Genomic DNA, 20,488 nt, shown 5'->3' on the forward strand with positions numbered 1-20,488 from the left:
AAATTGATGGTTGATGGTTGATGGTTGATGTCTATTTGCTATTGGGTATCTGTTCTGGTGCAAGCTTTTGGGCAATTGGTATATTAGTTTTCATCTTTCAATTAGGGGTTTTGGTGATGGTGCTCCTAGGATATGATCGAAAAAGGTCTTTTTTTTAAGTCTAAATTTGATTATTTATCCAATGGGGTTGGATGCATATGCGGTAAAATCCGAAGGCCAGATTATGCAGGTGAAGGATCGGGTCTGAGTAGATCCACTTTTGATTTTGAGTCTGTTGGCTGGAGGCATACTGCAATCGCCAATCCCCGTCTTTGGTTTGTTTTCGAATCGATCTTTGTACGTGATGGAAAGAGTCTGTGATTGATTGATTCGTAATCTTTAATTGATTGATGTGAGAACTAATGCCATTGCCTGAAGTCGAGGGTCGCAAATAAGACGTAACTAACTACTAAAGAATCTACGTATATTAGATTTTCGGTCTATATACTCATTAGATGTCTCATAGTAGGTCTACCATGTGGACAATTCCAAGGTTTATCTAGTTTACTTAGATTTTTGACAATATCAATCATTTTATTTCTTGATAACGATGTACCAATCATTATACTACCTCTACAAGCTTTCATTGCTAAAATTTTTCTTATTTTCGAACATTTTATATTTTTATTACTTGGTTGTTCATTAATTAATGTTATTAATTCATAAAAATCATTTGTATCAAACATTATATTTTTATAAACTGGTAATGAATTTAATGAAATCTTTGATCCAGGTTTTAAATCATTATTAATTGTAATTTTGAAACCATTTTTATGAAAGACTTGCTCATGATCTTGTACTAACATTTCATCAATAACATTTAATTCTAATGTTTGAGGTGTAATTAATGGTTGATAATTTATATGATACTCTTGCATTAATCTTTCAAAATTATATTTTTCATCTGATGCATGTTGATCTATTATAAATAAGTTTGATCCATGATTGACTAATATAAATCCTAAATTAAATTGTCCAATAAGTTTCATCTCTAAAAAATCAGATTTTGATATATGATAAATTTCTTTATCGTCAAGGTTTTTATTAACACTTATATCTTGTGAATTATTATCTTCTTCTTCATCGTATTGTTGTAGATTTGATAAATTTGCTAAGATATCCTCAGAAGATACATATGCTTTTCTACAAAATAAATTTGTATCACGTTTAAATCTTTTTGCTGGACGTTCTTCAAATTCTTCATCTCCAATCATCATCTTTATTGGTTCATCTTCAAGTGTTTTAATAACAGGAAAAAAATTGACTCCATGTTGATCTTCAACAATATCTGATTCTAATGTGTCTTGTCCATCATATACATATGAGGATATTGATTGGGATTTTTGAAATGGACTTTCCTTGATTGTTTCAACAACACCAAAAGTTGATGGAGTGGAAGTTCCTTCATTTATTGGATCGGAAAAATGATCAGTTTGAGGCAGTGAAGGTTGATCATCCATCATTTCTTCATCAACTTGTTCATTATTCACATTTTGAAAAGATTCTTCCTCATTATCTTGAATCTTGTCTTTAAAAGAAACGTCTGGCGCCTCCTCATCAGCGTCTTTTTCTTCATCGACCTCCATTTCATCATCTTCCTCTTCTTCTTCAACAAATAAAGCCCCCACGTCAATTTGCTTCTCACCTTCATTAATATCGTCATCTACCTCTTCATTCTGGTCTTTCCCTTCTTCTTGTTCTTCTTCCGCTTCTTCCTCTACATTCTGATCCTCCTCATTTTTTTCATCTTGGTCTTCATTTTCCTCTAGCTCTTCCTCTTTTACCTCTTTTTTTATAAATTTTGAAATAGTGTCTTGCATTTTCTTACTTGTTCTTTCTTCTTCTTCATTTTCCACATCAATGATTTTCAAACTATCAGAAATCAGTGTTCGAGTACTTCTGGGTATAATTACTTTATCTTGCGTTTCATAAAAGTCAATTAATTTTTCTCTTATTTGCTCCAAGACTAGAGCTTCATTATGTATCAAAATATTAGTTTTATCAGGTATTAAATTAACATCAATTAATTCAGGATTTATATCAATATTGATAACATATACTGGGAACTGAACATGATTAAAAGATTTATAAACTTCATTAATCAACATTGATAATTTTTTGAAATTTATTGGTCTTTTATTAATAAATAAAAATTGTCTATCTGGGGTTGATCTTCCTAAGCCAAATGAATAAGATGAAATATGACCTCTTAATATTATGTCTTCATTTACATCTATGTTTAAGTCTAATAAATTTGTATTGCCATTGTTTCCAAATATTGATATTAAGTTCTCAGTTATTGTATTATTTTCACCACCTTTTGATGACAAGACTAATTGTTTTCTACCATTATTATTATTTGTAACTTCAAACTTAATCTGAGGATATATTATTAAATAGTTTATTATAAAGTTTATAGTCTTATGAAATTCTCTTTTTGAAGTTTTAACAAAGTTTTTCCATCTAACTGGTAAGCATTTAAATAATTGTTCAATTATAATTGATGTACCACTTTTATTACTCATTCCTCCTAATTTTGAAGTTTCTTCTATTAGTTTCCCTAGTTGATCATAATTTAAAGTGTAATTTCTAGGATAAGTTTCCAATGTTTGAGTAGTTATTGTTATTTTGTTAGATAATGCACATATTGAATTTAATGCTTCACCTCTAAATCCTAATGTTGTTAAAGTTGACAAATCCTCAAATTCGTTAATCTTTGAGGTATGATTCCTCAAACATACAGTTTCAAAATCTTCCTTATTTATACCTTTACCATTGTCCAGTACACTTATTGTATCAATTCCATAATTAACAAAACTTATTACTATTCTTGTTGCACCAGCGTCTATTGAATTTTCCACTAACTCTTTTATAATTGATCGTAGATCTATAATTACTTGACCAGATGTAATCTTTGAGATGTCAGTAACACTAATATTTTGTATAGTAGACATAACCTTTAAAAAGTTGATCTAAGTAGTTTGTAGTTTGTATTTGTAGATAAAACGCGGTTCAAATATAGTTTGAAAAAATAATGTTGCAATCGAAATCTGGGGTTAGAATTATCATCAGCTCACTAATTAGCAGTATACATACAAACAATGATAATAATACTATCAAAGCCATGTCACTAAAGAAGAAGAATCAAGATGAAATGATGAATCTACCATTAACAATAAATAATTTTTTAATAGTTTTCAAAGAATTTTTAACAGTTTGGTTAAATCAAATATTATATTATAATAAAATATACGACCCATTAATTTTTGATGAATATAAAGCATTTGAATTAATTATTAAGAAGAATAGACATCCTCAATTAGATCAGTATGTTGATAAGCTACTACTAAACATAATAAATAATTTAATTATAGGTAAAAAACAAACAAATGGTCTAAATAAAATTTCATGTTTAATTTATAATACAAAATCTGATAAAGTGATCAAAAGTTATTCAATAAAATTCTATCAATTTGTAATTAATTTGGAAAAAACTATTAATGAATTGAAGGAAAGCACAGATTCTGAAGATACATCAGCAATAATAGATATACCAGACATAACATGGATTGAAATATACACTCAATTTCAAACAGTACTATTTAAATTGATACAAGAATTGAAAAAAGAAACCTCACTTGAGGATATTCAATATGAAGTTGGAATGTCGATGAATTCAACAATGCCTGACAATGATCTATTTTTCAAAGTTATAGTGGACTTGGACGAACTGATTTATGCATCAGCGGAGCATTGGATTAGACTCAATCAGAGTGAAAATACTACTATAGAGACAGTAAAACCTTTAGCACAATTAGATTTGGATATTATGAATTTTGATATAGTTAATGAATATTTTCAATGACAAATTTAATGAAATAAATAATTTTTTGAAATTAAAATGACTCTTAAATCTATTTAACTACATTATGCAATCCCATTAGGTTTACAGTTTTTTCATATATAAAATACGATATTGAAACAGCTGGAGCAACTTTTGCTAAATTCGGTACTAAACCTTTAAATAAACCAGCATAACCTTCTCTTGCAATTGTCTTATGTAATACATCAAAGAATCCATTATAAGTATAAGGATGAGCATAAGTACCTTGAGCTTGTAATCTTGTTCTAATTAAATTAATTGGATATACAACAGTTGCACCAAATGAACCAGAGAATGCACCTAATGATAGCACTATAGAATTTGGTAATTTAACGTCTTCCTCTCTTATTTTTGATTTTTTAGCTTCTCTTTTAATCAACCATGTCTTTATAGTTGAAAATGTTCCTAAATCTAATGCTGCATACGGGAAAATACCACTTACACCAGCCACCCCACCACGATAAAATACTCTTATTCCTCCTTCTTTAAATAAATCCTTTGCAGTCTGAATTAATAATGCATTACCTTTCACTGAACTTTCTAAATTTGAACATTGAAGTCTAAATTTTAAAGTATCAATTGGATAGACAGCAATTTGAGATACTACCCCACCAATACCACCTGATATATAAGTAGATAATTTTGAAATATCTGCAACATCATCTTTACCTTCAATTCTTGCGAAGAATCTTTTTGCTGCTTCGAATGAACCAAATTTTATGGCAGATTCTGGGAAAACTTTTGCAACATTCAATCCATTCCCGACATAAAATGCTTTTATACCACCTTGTAGCCATAAAGTTCTAGCTGCTTGTATTATGGGTGATCTAATTGTTTTTTCTTTTAAACTTGTTGCTTTACTTTGTTCTAAAAATTGTTCAGCTTCAGCATGAGCTAATTTTGCTCTTAAATGATCAATTACAGATTTTTCAGCACCTGAAGCTATTTCTCTTGCTATTTCCTTTTTCGAATGTAATATAGTTGATGATAAATCGGTTCTTGCAATTAAAAAAACTTTTATTCTATCAAATGGAGCAGTACAAGTTCTTGATACAACACCTGCTAAACCACCAGCAACAAAAAATCCAAATCCATTAAGAAATTGATTTATTAGTGTAACATCACCATCAGAACTAACATCGAAATTTTCCACAACAAACTCAAAAGCAGTTCGTATTCTCGAGCCATGTAATCTTGGCATTAATATTAAAAATTCTCTAAATTCATCATATGTTATATATCCGTCATTTTTGTAATCAATTTGTTTAAATAATAAATCAACATTTACTTTACTTGCATTATTCAAATTTAAATGATGTTTCAAATATTTAACAAAATCTGCTTTATTTAGTCTTCCATCATTATCTTCATCAATCTTATTAAAACCTTTTAAAATTTGATCATCTGTTGTATTTAGGTATCTTTTAAAATCATTGAAATCTATAACCTTATCACTATTTGAATCAAATGAATTAAACACTGTTCTTAGTAACTCCGGGTTTTGACTTATTGGATGATTTAATTTTTTCATTGCTTTTGTAAAATCTTTAAAAGTTATATGACCTGTTGATTCAATATCTAGTCTTTTGAATAATGCTTCATAATCATTTGGTTTTGCTGGTATTATTAAATCTAGTTTTTTGGTATCATCATCATCTTTTGTAGAATCGTTTGAAATATATGCAGACTGCGATGTAATGTTCAATCGCATTGTTATAATTATTTATAAGATATATGAATTTTATAGAATGTATATTATGATATAGTATTAAGTGAATGTGTTTTAATGAGTTTATAAGTGTTTATAAATCATTCAATTAAGTTTGTTATATATGCAAGTGAAAATTGTTTGAAATAATATTGGTTGTAAAAAAAAATAATAATTAAAATACAAAAAAAAACTTGATGGATGTACTTTTTCAGAATAATTATTTATAAGTCTATTAAATTGATACAATTGATTTATAATTCTATAAGTTGAACCATTAAGAAAAACCTTTGATTGTTCAATTGATGTTTATTAAGTTGTTTCGAAGTAATTGAAAATGGGGAAGGGACTTGTTGTAATAATTTTTTTTATTATTTTTATTTTTGTTTGCAAAAGAAAAACAAAAAAAAAAAAAAAATTAAATATTTTATAAATCCGTCTCAATTAGTAGCAATTTAGCGAGATATTTAAAACTCATTTCTTGATAAATATAATTGTAATAACACCATAGAGATAAAATAAACTGAGTTAGTAGAAATCTTAATGGTATACATGCAACAATCAATTACCAGATTATAAATAAATATATTAATTTTAAATTAACTGACACTAGATCTATGCACCGTAATTCTATATAGTCATGAAATCAAAAATTGAACCCATGTTAACATAACGTCTACCACATTCACCAAGGTATTTGTTTACAACATCTTGACAGTAACCAAACATTTCTTTATTTTGCTCAGCTAATGCATCAACTTGACCTGAAGCTAATTTTATTATTTCATCATCTTTCTTATTATCATTTTCTAATGCATCAATTATTGGTCTTAATTTCCCGTTCTTAGTTTTTTCCACATCAAATATTGAATTAAAATATAATAATTGATTATATAAAGCTTTATCTGAATAACGATATTTCATTATACCTTTACAGTCTAAACCTTTTCCTGAAGCTCCAATACACTTTTTACCATAAACTGAGATTTGTCTTGTTATTATACCACAAGAATTATCATCACATGTTAACCATCCTGAGTAATATAATGTTATATGTTTTCTAATCGTTGTTTCTAATTGTGCAGTCAATTTTAATATGGGGAATGTAAAATCACATTTATTACAATTGATACCATTAAAAGTAACTTTATAATCCTTTGATGCTTGTATACCGCCAAATCTAAATTTATGACCACATTTACATGTTAAAACTAAATAGCTTGATTGTCTAAATCTTTCAGAATCAGAAATGTTTGATTCAATTGGTAATATTTCTCCATTAATACCTTCACCATTTTTAACTCTTAAAATATATCTTTTACTATCAATACCTAAAGAAGTTGCAACTCTCATCATATCAATTGATTCAATTCTTTCTAACAATCTTTCAACTGGTGCAAATATTTGTTTTTCTAAGTAATAAGATGAATCTGGTGTCAAATTCAAATTCTTTTGATACATTTCTTGTATGGCTCTTGCTCTTTCTGCAACTGTTGATTTATCAGTTTCATCAGATGGTGATGTTATTACATAAGTTATCACACTCCCTGCTTTTATAACTTTACCTTGATCTTTTAATCTTAATGCAACTTGAACTTGAGGCATAGATTTACCATTTGGATAATTAGATGGATCTTTTGATAATTTTGTATTAATTTTAAATTTATCAACAACAATTTCATTTGATTTAATTTTATCTCTCATTTCCTCTAGGTATGTATAAATTTCCATTAATGCTTCTTCGGGATCTGAATCTGATAAGACTTTCATTAATACAAATGTTGATATATCTTTTGAAAGTTGACAGTATTCTCTTCGTCTCATATCTAAACCTTTTACTTCTAAATTTGAAATTTCCTCTCCATTTGATTTATTTATCGAAACATTCATTGCAGCATATTTCTTTTTAGCATGTAATAATAATCTTTTGAAAACATTGTCAATATCAATTTCCAATAATTTATATCTTTCATTTACTTGGATTTTGAATTCTTCTCCGATTTTTATAGCATCTTTTAAATTGTTTGCACCAGTATCAATCATAACAGAATCTGTATCACCATATACAACTCTTAGACTTGAAGTTTCCGCAAGTTGTCTAGTATCCATTAAAATTTCTCTACCTTTATTAGTAACCAACATAGCTAAAGGTTTTGCATAAAATCTGGAATTGACATAACCTAAACAACCATACATGGAATTTGCAGTTAATTTCAAAGCTTGTTGTTTAATATCATATTGAGCATTTTGAAATGGAGTATTTTTAGGATCTTTTAATAATTTTTTAACTTCACGACGACGTGTAACTAATGTATTCAATAACCTTGGCAAAACTCCTACATCTGATTCATTATCTGGTAACATAGGCATATCTTTATCTTCATCCATAGTTCTATTGAAACGATCCCTATTAACTGTAGTGAAACAAATATTATATTCTTGAATAATACTCGGATATAAAGAATTGAAATCCATTACCAATACATAATTTTTATGTAAACCTTTTTCCGGGTCAAACACTAACCCACCTTGATATTTAGGTTTCTTGTTAGAAGTTGTAGTTTGAACATCTTCTTCCACATTTTCTAATTTAGCTTGTTGTTCATAAGTTGCATTTTTGTGTATGCTATCAGCTTTATCTGGTACGATGTAGTTATTTTTTTTAAATTCATGTAATAAAATAAACTCATTTCTACCAGCTCTTGTACCACTTAAAGTATGAGACCAAGCATTACCAGCTATATTAGTTAATTGTTTTGATAATGAAAGAATTTGAATTGCAAATGCTATTTCACCAGTGATTTTACCATTAAACTCATTTTCTTTCAAAGCAAGGTATAATAATGTAGCATCTTCTGAGAATTTTGAATTCTGATAATTGATCTCCAATGGTGTATGATTTTTATGGCAAACAATATCATACATTTCTGTTAAATCCCAGGATTGACATTTCATTGTTAATGATTGACCCATTTCATTTCCAATATCACATAATAATCTACCTCTAAATACTTCTCTGATCAATAAATTGTTATTAAAACCTTTTCTATTATTATTAATTAATGTTGGCCATTGTTTTCGACTTCTTCTACCTAATGCTGACCAAGTAATTACTTGATTGTCATGCATTCTATGAACTAAAACATCTAATGATATATTTTCTAATCTATGACCAATGAAAATATCTGGATCTAAAGTTTTGATTTTTGCAGCTAAAGCGTTTAATAATACTTTTTCATTAGGACACATCTTTAATTGAAAATTATCCTTCTGTGCTAATTGACTCAAACCTGGTGGGAATGAAACTGATCCAACTGGTCTTACCAATGTAAGAACATCATTTGGTTTTAAATCTTCACGAATTGGTGCATCTTGTGGTAAATCATAATATGTTAATAATGAAACTGAAACAATCTCTTGCTTGTTATGTTTTGGATTCATTACTGTTTGTATAGATATTGATGTACAAGTTAAATTTGGAGCTGGTGGTGGATTTTTATCTATACCAGAAACTTTTGAAGGCAGACTGATCGCTACTTCTACTTGACAATGAGTTGAATTTTTAATGGCATCAAAATCTCCGCCTTGAATTTCCAACCAGCAAGGACCCATTATACGTCTTTGAGTTACAAATGCTTCAAACATGTTTGTGTTAGTTCCAAATATATGATTAAAAGTTGTACCTTCAGCATCTGCTGGTAAAATCTGTTTATTTGTATTGGTGTTATATGGTAATAATACTTTCAAATACTCAGCTTCTTTAGGAATGTCGGCTAATTCGAAAGCATACTTCTTTGTTTCAGCCTTAGCTTTTAAAGTATCCAATTTGTAATTATCCATAAAAAATGGAGTTATTTCTTCAAGAACATCATCTGTCGTAACTTCTTCACCATCTGCAGTAGTTTTTCTTGGTAAAATGAATAATTCTCTACAAAGACCATTAATTTGTACAACACCTGAAACTAAACTCCCATCTTTAGTTTGAATTTTACCAAATAACAATAATGAGTTTTCAACTTCTGCATAGTCCATCCAAAACATTTTAAACAGTCCTGATTCATCACTTATTTTTTCTTGTTCTAATTTATCCGTATGATTTGCAAATTTAGCATATGTTGGTTTTGAAGGTGATGATGATAGCGTATTAGCTTTCACAGATGTAATTGTCTTGGTATCTATCTCTCTTTTCACGGCAGTAGTTCTCGGTCTTTTAGCAAATATAACATCGTCTTCAGAATCACTGGATTCTATTTTTTCTTCTTCTTTATCTGGTTCTGAATTTGGAATTTCGTCTTTTTTGGTTGTGATTGTTGTTGGTTCTGTCTCTATCGTGGTATTAATTGGTGATGAAGGTTGTTCAAAATCATCAAAATCTATCGTGTAATCTGATGATGCATTAAAAGTGTCAAATTTAGGAGTTCTCTTTTCTTTTTTCATGGTTGCAAAAGTGAATGAGGTATTTTGTTTCTTCTTCTTTACCTCTGTGGTTGGTTTTGAAAATGTCTTATTTTTTCGAGGTTTTATGTCCTGAAAATTATCAAGAATATCATCAAAATTTGCATCCACTTTTTTATTTGGTTCTATTCTAGTTGAAGTCTTGAAAAAATTATTAATTGGAGCAGTTTTAGCTATTTTGACTGGTTTTGAATCTTTAGAATTCTTCTTTCTTTTCTTACTTGAAACTTCTTCATCTTCATCGGAATAATAATTTGGTCTTGAAGAATCATCCCATTCATCTGCTCCGTTGTCAACATATCCTTCTCCATTATCATCAACTATAAAATCATCCTCCATTAATTGTTTTCTTTTATGTTCTCTAAATGCTTCTTCATCAACTTCATCATAAATTTCATTTAAATTTGTATCTTCATCTGAATCAATAATTATATTTCTACCAGTTCTTCTTGCTTCTTTCAATAATTTCAATTTCTCACGCCTTGCTTCCCTTGACAGCATTATGAAGGGTTGTGGTTGTGGTATTTGATGTAATTGTATAATTAATCAAATGAAATCTTAAGAATACAAAATCATTTATTTATTATTATTATTTACAATAAAGACGTGTTTACAGCTACCAAATTAATTTTAAAACTATCAAGACGCGTTATCTTTTGTAATTTTGTTTTTTGGCTGCAAAAAGAAATAGAGAGAACAAATTGTTACAAAATATTTATGATTAATTATATCAATTCATGATCACTAATACTTTATAATACTTTCTTTTTTTGTCAAAATCAAGCAAATTCGTTACCCAAGTCTCATGGATCTAGGAATTTTTGAGGTATTAAACCATTTTTGACTTTGTCTACAATTATGCCTGCAAAATCTTTAATCGTTTGAGGATTACCTAATAAATCTTTAAAAACAGTGGAAAGTAAACCAGATTCTTTTAGGGCATTAATTAAATCAACAATATTTAATGCATGAGATTGTAAAATTGAAACAACAAAATGAGCATTTGCTGAAGCTAATTCTGGTGATGTTAAGATATGTTTTACTACTGCGATAGCTAAACCTGATTCTCTTAATGATATAAATAATTGATCTAATAAATAACTGTCTCTTTTTGAAAATTGTGTAAGTTCTAATTTTGAGGTGGGTTGATCTGACTTTTTAAATTTTCTTTTCTGCAGTAAATCAACTTGACCTTCTATTTCTTCCCTTTTATTAAATAAATTCAAATTTTCAATCTTTAATCCACCTTGTTGTATAACTTCTCTGGTAATTTTGATTAATCCTGGTAAAACATCTGGATCGTTTAAACTCAACGTTAAAGTATCTATTGCCAATCCAGATTTTTTAATAGCAATTAATAAATTTGTTAAATTGATTAATCTTAATTTTATAATCCATATCGTAGTATTAATTGTAAGATCTAATAATTCAGGTTTTAATAATACAAAATCAATTACTGTGATTGCAATACCGGAATTGTCAATCATTGCTAAAATCTTATCTAATATTGGGAAATTTGATCTTACTTCTAAATTATTAATTTGTTCTGATCTTGGTCTTGATCTCGCACCTGTGAAAAAATTTGGACCGTGTTGATGTGCATTAAAATCTTGTAAAGCCATTAACATATTTTCAACTTGATTTGTATTGAAATTTTCTGGATCTTGAACTAAACCAATTGTGTCATTGTAAGATGTTGTTGGTGATGCAAAGACACTACAAACTGAGGTAAGTGTGAAGATTATTATAAATCTGAGGTTCATTAGTGAATAATGGGGTTTTTCACAAAAAATAATTTAGTTGAGGAGCTTTGAGGAGTTATAATCATATTTATAATATTGTATAATTAGAGATCTCGATCTCGGATCAGACGCAAGTACATATAGTACAATGGAATAGAAAATTCGGCAAGTATAGTTATGAAAAAAATTTTCATACATTAACAAGCATTGAAGTCATCAAACTTTTAAGATAAATAGTTGAATATACAAATTGATATTTTATTCTTTCCAATTGTTTAAAACAAATTCTTGAATTTAATGTAAGTTACATACAAATTTTCTCGTCTGAAACATAAGAAAATTAAAGGCAATTCCAATAAAGAATATTAAATAACTTAATTAAAAATAAAAAATAATAAATAACTTAGCTTCAAAATTACTTAAAACTTCCAATCAATTTGCAATATTATGTCATTTGCTAATATAGACTTAGAAGCTCAAAAACAACCTTTATTAAAAAAATCATCAAAATCAAATTATACTTCAATTGATACAACAAGCAATGAAACTAATAATTTAGATAATATAATAGATAAAACCTCACAACAATTGCAGTCTTTTAATTCTCTAATATCACAATTTGATCAACAAAGAAAACAGCTTGGTTCCAAAAGAGACTCTATTCAATTAAGAACGAATATTGATAAATTAGTTGAAAATATAAATGAATTATACAAGGCTATACAACATTTAATCTCAAATTTATCTAATCTAATAAATAAATCAGTTGATGAAAGAAATCGAAATGAAGATGAGGATAAGTTGAAAGTTACAAACAGACAAGTTGTTATCAAAGAAAGATTAGTTGGAGAATACAATGATTTGGATAAAAAATTTAAAAAATTAGTTAAAATATATAATGAAAAGAAGAAAATAACGCCAATTACCACTAGCCCTACTTACAAACTGAAAGAAGAGGATGAATCAGTACAAAAACAACAACAGCAATTACAATTACAACAAGAACAAGAACAAGAACAAATTGATCCAGATTTAATTGAACAAACAGAGTTACAATATCATTTACAGCTTACAGAAGAAAGAAATAGAGAAATTGAACAAGTTCACGAAAGTGTAATGGAAGTTAATACAATTTTTAAAGATTTAAATCAACTAGTTCATCAACAAGGAGAACAATTAAACACTATAGAAGATAATATACTACAATTGCATGGTAATACTCAACAAGCATCTCACGAATTAACTAAAGCTAATGAGTATCAAAAGAAAAAGGGCAAATGGACATGTATTTTATTGGTGGCCCTATCTATTCTTGCATTGATCATAGTGTTGATAGTTATTAGCTAGATTACAGAAATTATATTATGCATTCCCATCACATCGGAATTATCTATTTTAGGTCTTATATAATGTATCTAAAAATGCTACAATTACTCTATCAGCTATACCAGCAGTATGTATACTTCCTGCTATACCATACATTGCAGCTGTATCACCAGTTTTGCTACCATGTTTATGTGTTAATTCAATTGCTTCTTCAGTAGATGAGACAAGATCCGCAATCAATTCATCAAGTACTGGTACAGTTAATCTTGTAAGTGCAAAATGTAAGGCAGCAGGATTTTGTAATGTTGCAAAATGCCATCCTTTCTTACTCAATAAATCGCTTAGTTCATAAATTGATAAGTTTTTTTGTTGACTTGATTTAACTTTGAATGCAATTACTGAACCTAGTGGATCTCCTATTACTTCTAAATATTTTGATAATATTGGATTTTTTTCAATTTCTTTTTTTAATTGCATTGTTGCTGATACTATTGAATAACAACTTTCTCTATAGCCATCTTTACCTATATTAACTAAAGTTGCCCAACAACCAACCATTAGTGCACCAGGTCTTGATCCAGCTAATGTTGGAGATCCATACATACCACCAGTCCAATCGCTGGATATATAGTATTGATATTTTCTTAATTCTGGAGATCTATACATTATTATTGAGGATCCTTTTGGTGCAAATCCATATTTATGAGTATCACATGAGATTGAAGTAACTCCTGGTAATCTAAAATCAAATAATGGTAATTTTCTATCTCCATGAACTTTTGACGATTCTAAAAATGAAACAATGAAAGATCCTAAACAAGCATCAACATGTAGTGGTATATTATATTTGACAGCTAATTTCGATAACTCCTCTATATCATCAATTATACCATGAGGATAATTTGGAGCTGAACCACAAAGTAATACTGTGTTACTATTGATTAGTCTCTTAACTTTTTTTATGTCAACTTTGTATGTTTTTGGATCTACATTAACTTTATGTAACTTCATTCCAAAATAGTAACAAGCTTTTTCAATACCTGCATGGATTGTAATTGGTGCTATTACTTCTGGTTTAGTAATACCTTTAACTCTTCTTCCAAATTCTCTAGCAGCTAAACCAGTTAACAATAAAGATTCAGTGCCACCTGAAGTTGTTGATCCACAACCAGTTTTTGGAGCATTAAAAATGTCTAAAACCATTGCAACTACTTCTGCTTCCATTTTTCTAACACCTGGAAAAACATCTGGATGTAATTGATTCGCTACACTATATTGATTATATGCTTCTGATTGTAATTTTAATAATTCATTTCCTCCATGATAAACAGCTCCACTTACTCTACCATTATTCCAATCTGAATGTTTTAAGTTTTGAAGTTTAATTAATTCTGATTCTACTACGTCGGCTGATAATCCATTTGTTGGTAATTCTTTAAATTGTTTTAAATCGTCACTATTCTTTATTATCTCTTTTTCAATTTTGGTTATAGTATTATTTAATTCTTTAGCAATTTTTGACTTTATAAATGGTAACGATAAAATTTTTGGTGATATATATGAACTAATTGATCTATATAATTTGTTAATTGATCCAAACAAACCATAACCCCAAATAGTTGTTAGAATTTCAAACAATTTTGAATAAATAAAATAAATAATAAATAAATCTCTAACTAAAAAAAATGAACCCCATACCTTATCATTTGCTGAAAAGTATTTGATTAATACATATAATTTAATTTGGTGACGTAAAGTCCATAAAGCTTGAGGTATTTCATCTATACTATTTGGCCAACTGAATACTACTTCCACTGGTGGCATTGATAAAATGAATATATACAACTAATGTAACTATTAAGTCAATTGAAATAATTTGTTAAGATTTAAATATATAATTGATATGAATATGTGTTAATTTAATATATTTAATAATTATATTTAAGCTTGTAATTAAAAAAATAGAACTAAACTTTCGGAAAAATAATTTAATAGAGAGATCGAAGTTTAATTTTAATTTAAGGCAAGGTCGGAATTAAATCTTGCTTATTGCAATGGTTTTTTTGATTTGTGCCGTACTAAGATTCACTAGGTATAAGTCACAGACTGCTGTTCTTGTAATTTTGAGAGAACAAAATTCATTTCAGGTTCTTTTCAAGTCGAAGTTTATTTAGATTTTCCTCGTAAATCAATGAATTCTATGATTATAGACTAAAAAGAAGATTAGAATCTGCAGTAACTAATACAAGAGATATTATAGAAGTACCGAAAGATAATAATAATAAAGCCAGCTTATATTTAAAAGTATATAAATCACAAACAAATTCCAATTAAGTTGTACCATTAGCAAATCAATTCTAACAGAATATTTTGCACCCAAATTTCTATCAACTACTAAAATTAGTCTAAGGATAAACCTAAAGCTTCCCTTTGACTTTTTGAATTTGGATCAAAATATGGAACTTCAGCTAATGAAGTAACTCTAGTACCATGACGACCTTTAATAGATTCATTTGAATGAATAACACTATGATTACTTGCACTATTAAGCCATAAAACAGATGTACCACTATAGCCTTTCTTTCCTGATTTGATTTTCTCTCCTTCAAATGGTGACCATTTTACAGTAACTTGAATATCTCTATTTGTTTCAATAACATTATATAAATAATTTAAAATTAAATCACTTTCTTCTTTTGATAAACCAACAATTCTATCAGTCATTGATCTATTAACGAATAACAGCTTCCAACCAGTTGTTGGGTTTGTTCTAACTAATGGATGTTCTCTTTCAATATGTTTTGGTCCAAATAATGGTCTTTCACGATCTAAATAATAATGAGCACTTCTATAAATTGCAGTTTTACCATCCAAGAATTTTTGGAAGGCTGGAGAAAGCTTATCATACGCTCCGTACGCACTTGACCAAGTAGTCTCTCCACCTGGACTTGCATCTTTTGGGAAAGAATCCAAATGAAGATGTGTGATTCCTGCTGTTTGTTTTTCATGAACTAAATCACTATGCCATGCTGAATTACCTAATTTTGATCTTTTAAAAGTTAAGTTCAAACCATTTCTTTCATTTTGATATTCTTGCCAAATAGTTGTAACACCATCTAAATTTTCACCAGCACGAGCTGCTTGTGGATGTACTTCAACTTGTCCCCAATAATGACCTAATTCTAATTGTTTTTGTGGTGATAAATCTTGATCTCTGAAAACTACAACAACTCTTTCAGCAATTAATAAAGCCAATTCATCTTTTTGTTTATCATTTAATTCAGATAATTGTAAACCGACAATTTCAGTACCAATATAAGGAGTTAAATGAATAATATCAGTTGCAGCATCGAATAATGCCTTTTTTTCAGGATCAGCATTTGAACCACGATCAATATAAGGATATTCTTCATTTCTAATAGCAAAAGCTTCATCAACAAATTTGGGAATTTTGTCGGTTGTTGGAATATATGGATAACCTTTTGAAATATCTACTCCATGTTTCGCAAATCTTTCTTTTGTAGTTTCTGGTAATCTATCAGCCCAAACTGGATCATGTCCTGTAATTGGTTGCTTGTTTGATTTTGCCCAACCTATTGGTTTAATTGAAGCTAATTTTTCAACTAATTCATTGAAATCTTGTTCATTTGATGCAGCTATTTTTTCAGCTTTGAAGGATTGAATATCCTCTGGTTTATTAATAATTGAAGTTGGAGCCATTTTTGTGTTAGTAGACGAAATGTAATCTATTTGGTATATTGTTCAGAAAAAGCTTGTTTAGAACTTATAGACCTTCTAGCTTATTTATATACCACTTTTTACCCCTTGTTGATCCCTTTTCTGATTATTAATCAATTTAAAAAGCCACAGATCTTTCAAACAAAGGTATGGTTGCAAAAATTTTGAAAGCTACCAATCTGATCCGAACACAATACTGCATAAAAGGATCCAATTTGACATATTACAATCTGATAAATTTGATAAGCGGAATTTTAAATTGAACTAAGATTGTGGCTACTAGATTATTTTTATTGTTTCATCACTATTCATTAAAATATTTAAAGGGTATAAAATTCGTTTTCTAACTACGAACGATAATTAATTAATTTATAATACATATTAACACCGATTTACCAATTAGTAATCATTATCAAAATGATTAAATCTTATGCATATATTCACTCACACTCACACTCACACCACTTAACCACAGTCTTTACTTTTTTAATTACTCTTTGCATAATCAAATCTTGGATTTAATGCAATTAAATCTTCAACTTCTTCATCCATTAATTGATTTACTTTTTTATAACTTGGAATATTTTTTATCATTCTACTCCATTTTGCTAAATTTGGCCAAACTTTTCTTAAATCTCTTTTATCATTTGTACAATCTTTAACACCTTCTAGATTATCAAATATATTTTCAAAAATTGGAAAACTTAACATTAAATCAGCAGCTGTTAATTTATTACCAACAAAAAATCCAGTACCATTTTGCGCTAATCTATCATCACAATATTGCATATTCATTCTCCATTCATGAATATAATAACCATTATTTAAACCTTTTGTAACTAATTTGGCAACTCCTTTCAAACCAAATGGTGCAATATGTTTTGCAACTGAATTTATTAATAAAGTCATTTGAATATGTTGTAATGATCCTTCACTATAATGTAACCAATAATCAACTTCTAATTGTTCATTTGGATCAGTAGGTGTTAATATATAATTTGGATCATAATTTTTTAAAATATATTGCATAATAAACCCACTTTCTGCTAATTTCATCGGTGGTCTACCATCGCCGTGTATTATTTCCAATACTGGCGATTTACCAGTTGGATGAACATCAAATAATTGCATCGGACCTCTCCAAGTTTCTGGATGTCTTAAATATATACGGACCTCATAATCTAATTGTAAAATTTCTAATAACCATAATATTCTTTGAGCACGAGATTCATCAAGCCTATAAAGAACTTTTGTTAGTATTTGTTAACGAGAAAATTATCATATAAATGTTTAACATACCAATGTAATATAAATCTATCTTCTGGATGACCTGTTGGACGTAGCATTGTCATATTATTCTATATAATTAGTTTTATTGGAATAAAAATTTTATAAATAGATTTAAAAATAAGCCATGAAATTTTTTATAAAAATGATAAGATGTACTCTTTAAACTTATATATATATATATCTAAGACCAAGTCTCTAATTTAATCTAATAACCATGTTTGGATATTTAATTTAATATTTTTGTTAATTGATAAAATTTAATTCTGAAACTACAAAAAAAATTATTTTTTAAGGTAATATTAAATTTTTTACTTAATTCGGAAACAAACACAAAATCTAAATTTATTTTTAAATTTTACGAGGTAATATTACAATACTACAATCTTTATTAACATATAATTAGCCTGAAGTACATCAAAGGATGTCTTGCAATTGTTGATGTGAATTGTATTGACCAAATAGGTAAAACAGATGTGGGGTATATATTGCTTCAATCGATGTCTTATATACTTTTTTAGATGCAGAAATATTTCAAAGTTAATCTGAGTTATTGATGCAAGATCCAAGGTACAGATTTGGTAAAAGAACTGACAAAAATACTAAATGAGAAGTAATTTACAATGATTAATGCTTTAAGTACCTGATAATTTCCTTTATCGTCAAAATCTTGAAAATATTAAGGAAAACTATTTTCTTATCCAGTAGACCTACTTTAAATAGATCTTTCATCCCCTCAATTTTAAATTCAATTTTTAATCCCTGCATTTTTACTTCCTTTTTGATGTCAATTTTTGAGACTTTAGTCTCAGTTCGTACAACGTCTAGAATATCCTAGATTGACATTTAAGCTATGACTAAGATAATGAATATGGATCAAAAAAAAACTGTATTATTATCCTCACTTCGAAATTCATTGCGTAGACGGCAAAGCTGTAAAATAGTCTTGTTGTATTAAAACCATAAGCCATAATTTTAAATGGTTCTTTACTGAAGATATTTGTATATTAACTATATAAAATTATATATTTGGAGTACTAGTTTCATATTTTGCGACTAATTCATTTGCTTTAATAAATTTAGGTTCTTTTGCAATATTTTCACTCCATTCATTTAAATTTGGCCATCTTTTATCTAAATCATGAACACCTAAACCTCTTGCAGCATCTTTTGAACTAAAAATATTTGTAAAAATTGGGAAACTTAAAATTATATCAGCACCAGTTAATTTTTTACCAACAAAATAATTTGAATTTAATTCTGATTTTTGTTTAATTAAAGCAGTTTCCAAAAAATCTAAATTTTTCTTTAATTCTGGTAAATAAAATTGATCATCAATACCTTTTACTAATAATCCCATTAAAAATCTTGTACCAAATGGAGCTTTTTGTTTTGCAAATGAATGAACTAATAAAGTAACTAATAATGGTTGTAAAGTACCTTCAGAATAATGTAAAAAATAATCAAGTTGTTCCAATTCTTTTGGATCAGTTGGAGTTAATAAATGATTTGGATCATAATTCTGTAAAAGATATTGAATTATATGACCAGTTTCTGCTAATTTTAAACTATCACCATTTGGTTTTATAATTTCAATAACTGGAGATTTACCTAATGGATGAATATTATCTAATTCTTTTGGAGCTCTAAATTCTTTTGTTCTTTTATAAGTTTTTAATTCAAATGGAATATTTAATTCTTCTAATAACCAAACAATTCTTTGTGATCTAGAATAATTTAACCTTTTATTAGGAAGTTAGTACAAGTTTTGATACAGGAACTAAATCAGCGGTTGATATCTAGTTTATACATACCAATGAACGATAATTCTATCAGGTTGAGACATGACGTTTAGTTTATCGTATTTCTTTTATTTGAGTTAATTGATTTTGACTAAAGAGCTTAAAAAAGAATAAAATTGGAAAAAATGAAATAAGGGATATTTATTTGTTTATATAACACACATAATTTTTAATTTTTAGTGTATTTGACATCACCAGGTTTTTAGAAATTTAAATTTAAGGGTATATGCATTTAATTGAATAATAATTTAATTTTTGTACAATAACGCATGTGTTTTTTTTATATTTGATTTAACCGTTAAAGTAATATTCATACAGTTTTCTAGAAACTATTACATTTGACGCCATTAAAGCTTTAACTGGTTCTTGGGCTAGATCTTATAGGATAAAATAAATGATACGGTTTGACAACACAGTTAAATTTGGTTCTTATAACACATTTTATCGGTTATAACTGAGTCACCTCATAAATCATTCTCCACAAAATCTAAAAATAAATACTTTAGAT

General features: G+C 28.1%; 10 protein-coding genes across 10 annotated transcripts; 2 read left to right on the forward strand and 8 right to left on the reverse strand. All coding sequences in view use genetic code 12, as the record gives it.

Annotated features, from left to right (window-relative positions):
• Positions 1–479: 479 nt before the first annotated feature.
• Positions 480–2,993, reverse strand: PMS1 (ATP-binding mismatch repair protein; the record flags this gene model as incomplete). The annotated part of the gene is made up of 1 exon (XM_051764374.1): positions 480–2,993. One exon carries the CDS (start codon positions 2,991–2,993, stop codon positions 480–482), a length of 2,514 nt encoding a protein of 837 aa, XP_051619811.1.
• Positions 2,994–3,163: 170 nt separating this feature from the next.
• On the forward strand, positions 3,164–3,904 carry KGF54_003752 (uncharacterized protein; the record flags this gene model as incomplete). The annotated part of the gene is made up of 1 exon (XM_051764375.1): positions 3,164–3,904. One exon carries the CDS (start codon positions 3,164–3,166, stop codon positions 3,902–3,904), a length of 741 nt encoding a protein of 246 aa, XP_051619812.1.
• Positions 3,905–3,953: 49 nt separating this feature from the next.
• Positions 3,954–5,633, reverse strand: KGF54_003753 (Ca(2+)-binding ATP:ADP antiporter; the record flags this gene model as incomplete). Its single annotated transcript, XM_051764376.1, has 1 exon — positions 3,954–5,633. The coding sequence occupies one exon, from the start codon at positions 5,631–5,633 to the stop codon at positions 3,954–3,956; it is 1,680 nt and encodes a 559-aa protein (XP_051619813.1).
• A 627-nt stretch (positions 5,634–6,260) lies between these two features.
• On the reverse strand, positions 6,261–10,586 carry POL1 (DNA-directed DNA polymerase alpha catalytic subunit; the record flags this gene model as incomplete). The annotated part of the gene is made up of 1 exon (XM_051764377.1): positions 6,261–10,586. The coding sequence occupies one exon, from the start codon at positions 10,584–10,586 to the stop codon at positions 6,261–6,263; it is 4,326 nt and encodes a 1,441-aa protein (XP_051619814.1).
• Positions 10,587–10,888: 302 nt separating this feature from the next.
• On the reverse strand, positions 10,889–11,848 carry KGF54_003755 (uncharacterized protein; the record flags this gene model as incomplete). Its single annotated transcript, XM_051764378.1, has 1 exon — positions 10,889–11,848. One exon carries the CDS (start codon positions 11,846–11,848, stop codon positions 10,889–10,891), a length of 960 nt encoding a protein of 319 aa, XP_051619815.1.
• Positions 11,849–12,274: 426 nt separating this feature from the next.
• Positions 12,275–13,174, forward strand: VAM3 (SNAP receptor; the record flags this gene model as incomplete). The annotated part of the gene is made up of 1 exon (XM_051764379.1): positions 12,275–13,174. One exon carries the CDS (start codon positions 12,275–12,277, stop codon positions 13,172–13,174), a length of 900 nt encoding a protein of 299 aa, XP_051619816.1.
• A 48-nt stretch (positions 13,175–13,222) lies between these two features.
• Positions 13,223–14,977, reverse strand: KGF54_003757 (sphinganine-1-phosphate aldolase; the record flags this gene model as incomplete). Its single annotated transcript, XM_051764380.1, has 1 exon — positions 13,223–14,977. The coding sequence occupies one exon, from the start codon at positions 14,975–14,977 to the stop codon at positions 13,223–13,225; it is 1,755 nt and encodes a 584-aa protein (XP_051619817.1).
• Positions 14,978–15,553: 576 nt separating this feature from the next.
• On the reverse strand, positions 15,554–16,873 carry KGF54_003758 (TauD/TfdA dioxygenase family protein; the record flags this gene model as incomplete). The annotated part of the gene is made up of 1 exon (XM_051764381.1): positions 15,554–16,873. The coding sequence occupies one exon, from the start codon at positions 16,871–16,873 to the stop codon at positions 15,554–15,556; it is 1,320 nt and encodes a 439-aa protein (XP_051619818.1).
• Positions 16,874–17,377: 504 nt separating this feature from the next.
• On the reverse strand, positions 17,378–18,243 carry GTT13 (Gtt13p; the record flags this gene model as incomplete). Its single annotated transcript, XM_051764382.1, has 2 exons — positions 17,378–18,128; positions 18,191–18,243. 2 exons carry the CDS (start codon positions 18,241–18,243, stop codon positions 17,378–17,380), a joined length of 804 nt encoding a protein of 267 aa, XP_051619819.1.
• A 956-nt stretch (positions 18,244–19,199) lies between these two features.
• On the reverse strand, positions 19,200–20,024 carry KGF54_003760 (glutathione S-transferase; the record flags this gene model as incomplete). The annotated part of the gene is made up of 2 exons (XM_051764384.1): positions 19,200–19,920; positions 19,993–20,024. The coding sequence occupies 2 exons, from the start codon at positions 20,022–20,024 to the stop codon at positions 19,200–19,202; spliced, it is 753 nt and encodes a 250-aa protein (XP_051619820.1).
• Positions 20,025–20,488: the final 464 nt, after the last annotated feature.

The sequence above is a fragment of the Candida jiufengensis genome, assembly GCF_024610255.1.
Source record: "Candida jiufengensis strain CBS 10846 chromosome Unknown scaffold2, whole genome shotgun sequence".
In the NCBI taxonomy this organism is placed as follows: domain Eukaryota; kingdom Fungi; phylum Ascomycota; class Pichiomycetes; order Serinales; family Debaryomycetaceae; genus Lodderomyces; species Lodderomyces jiufengensis.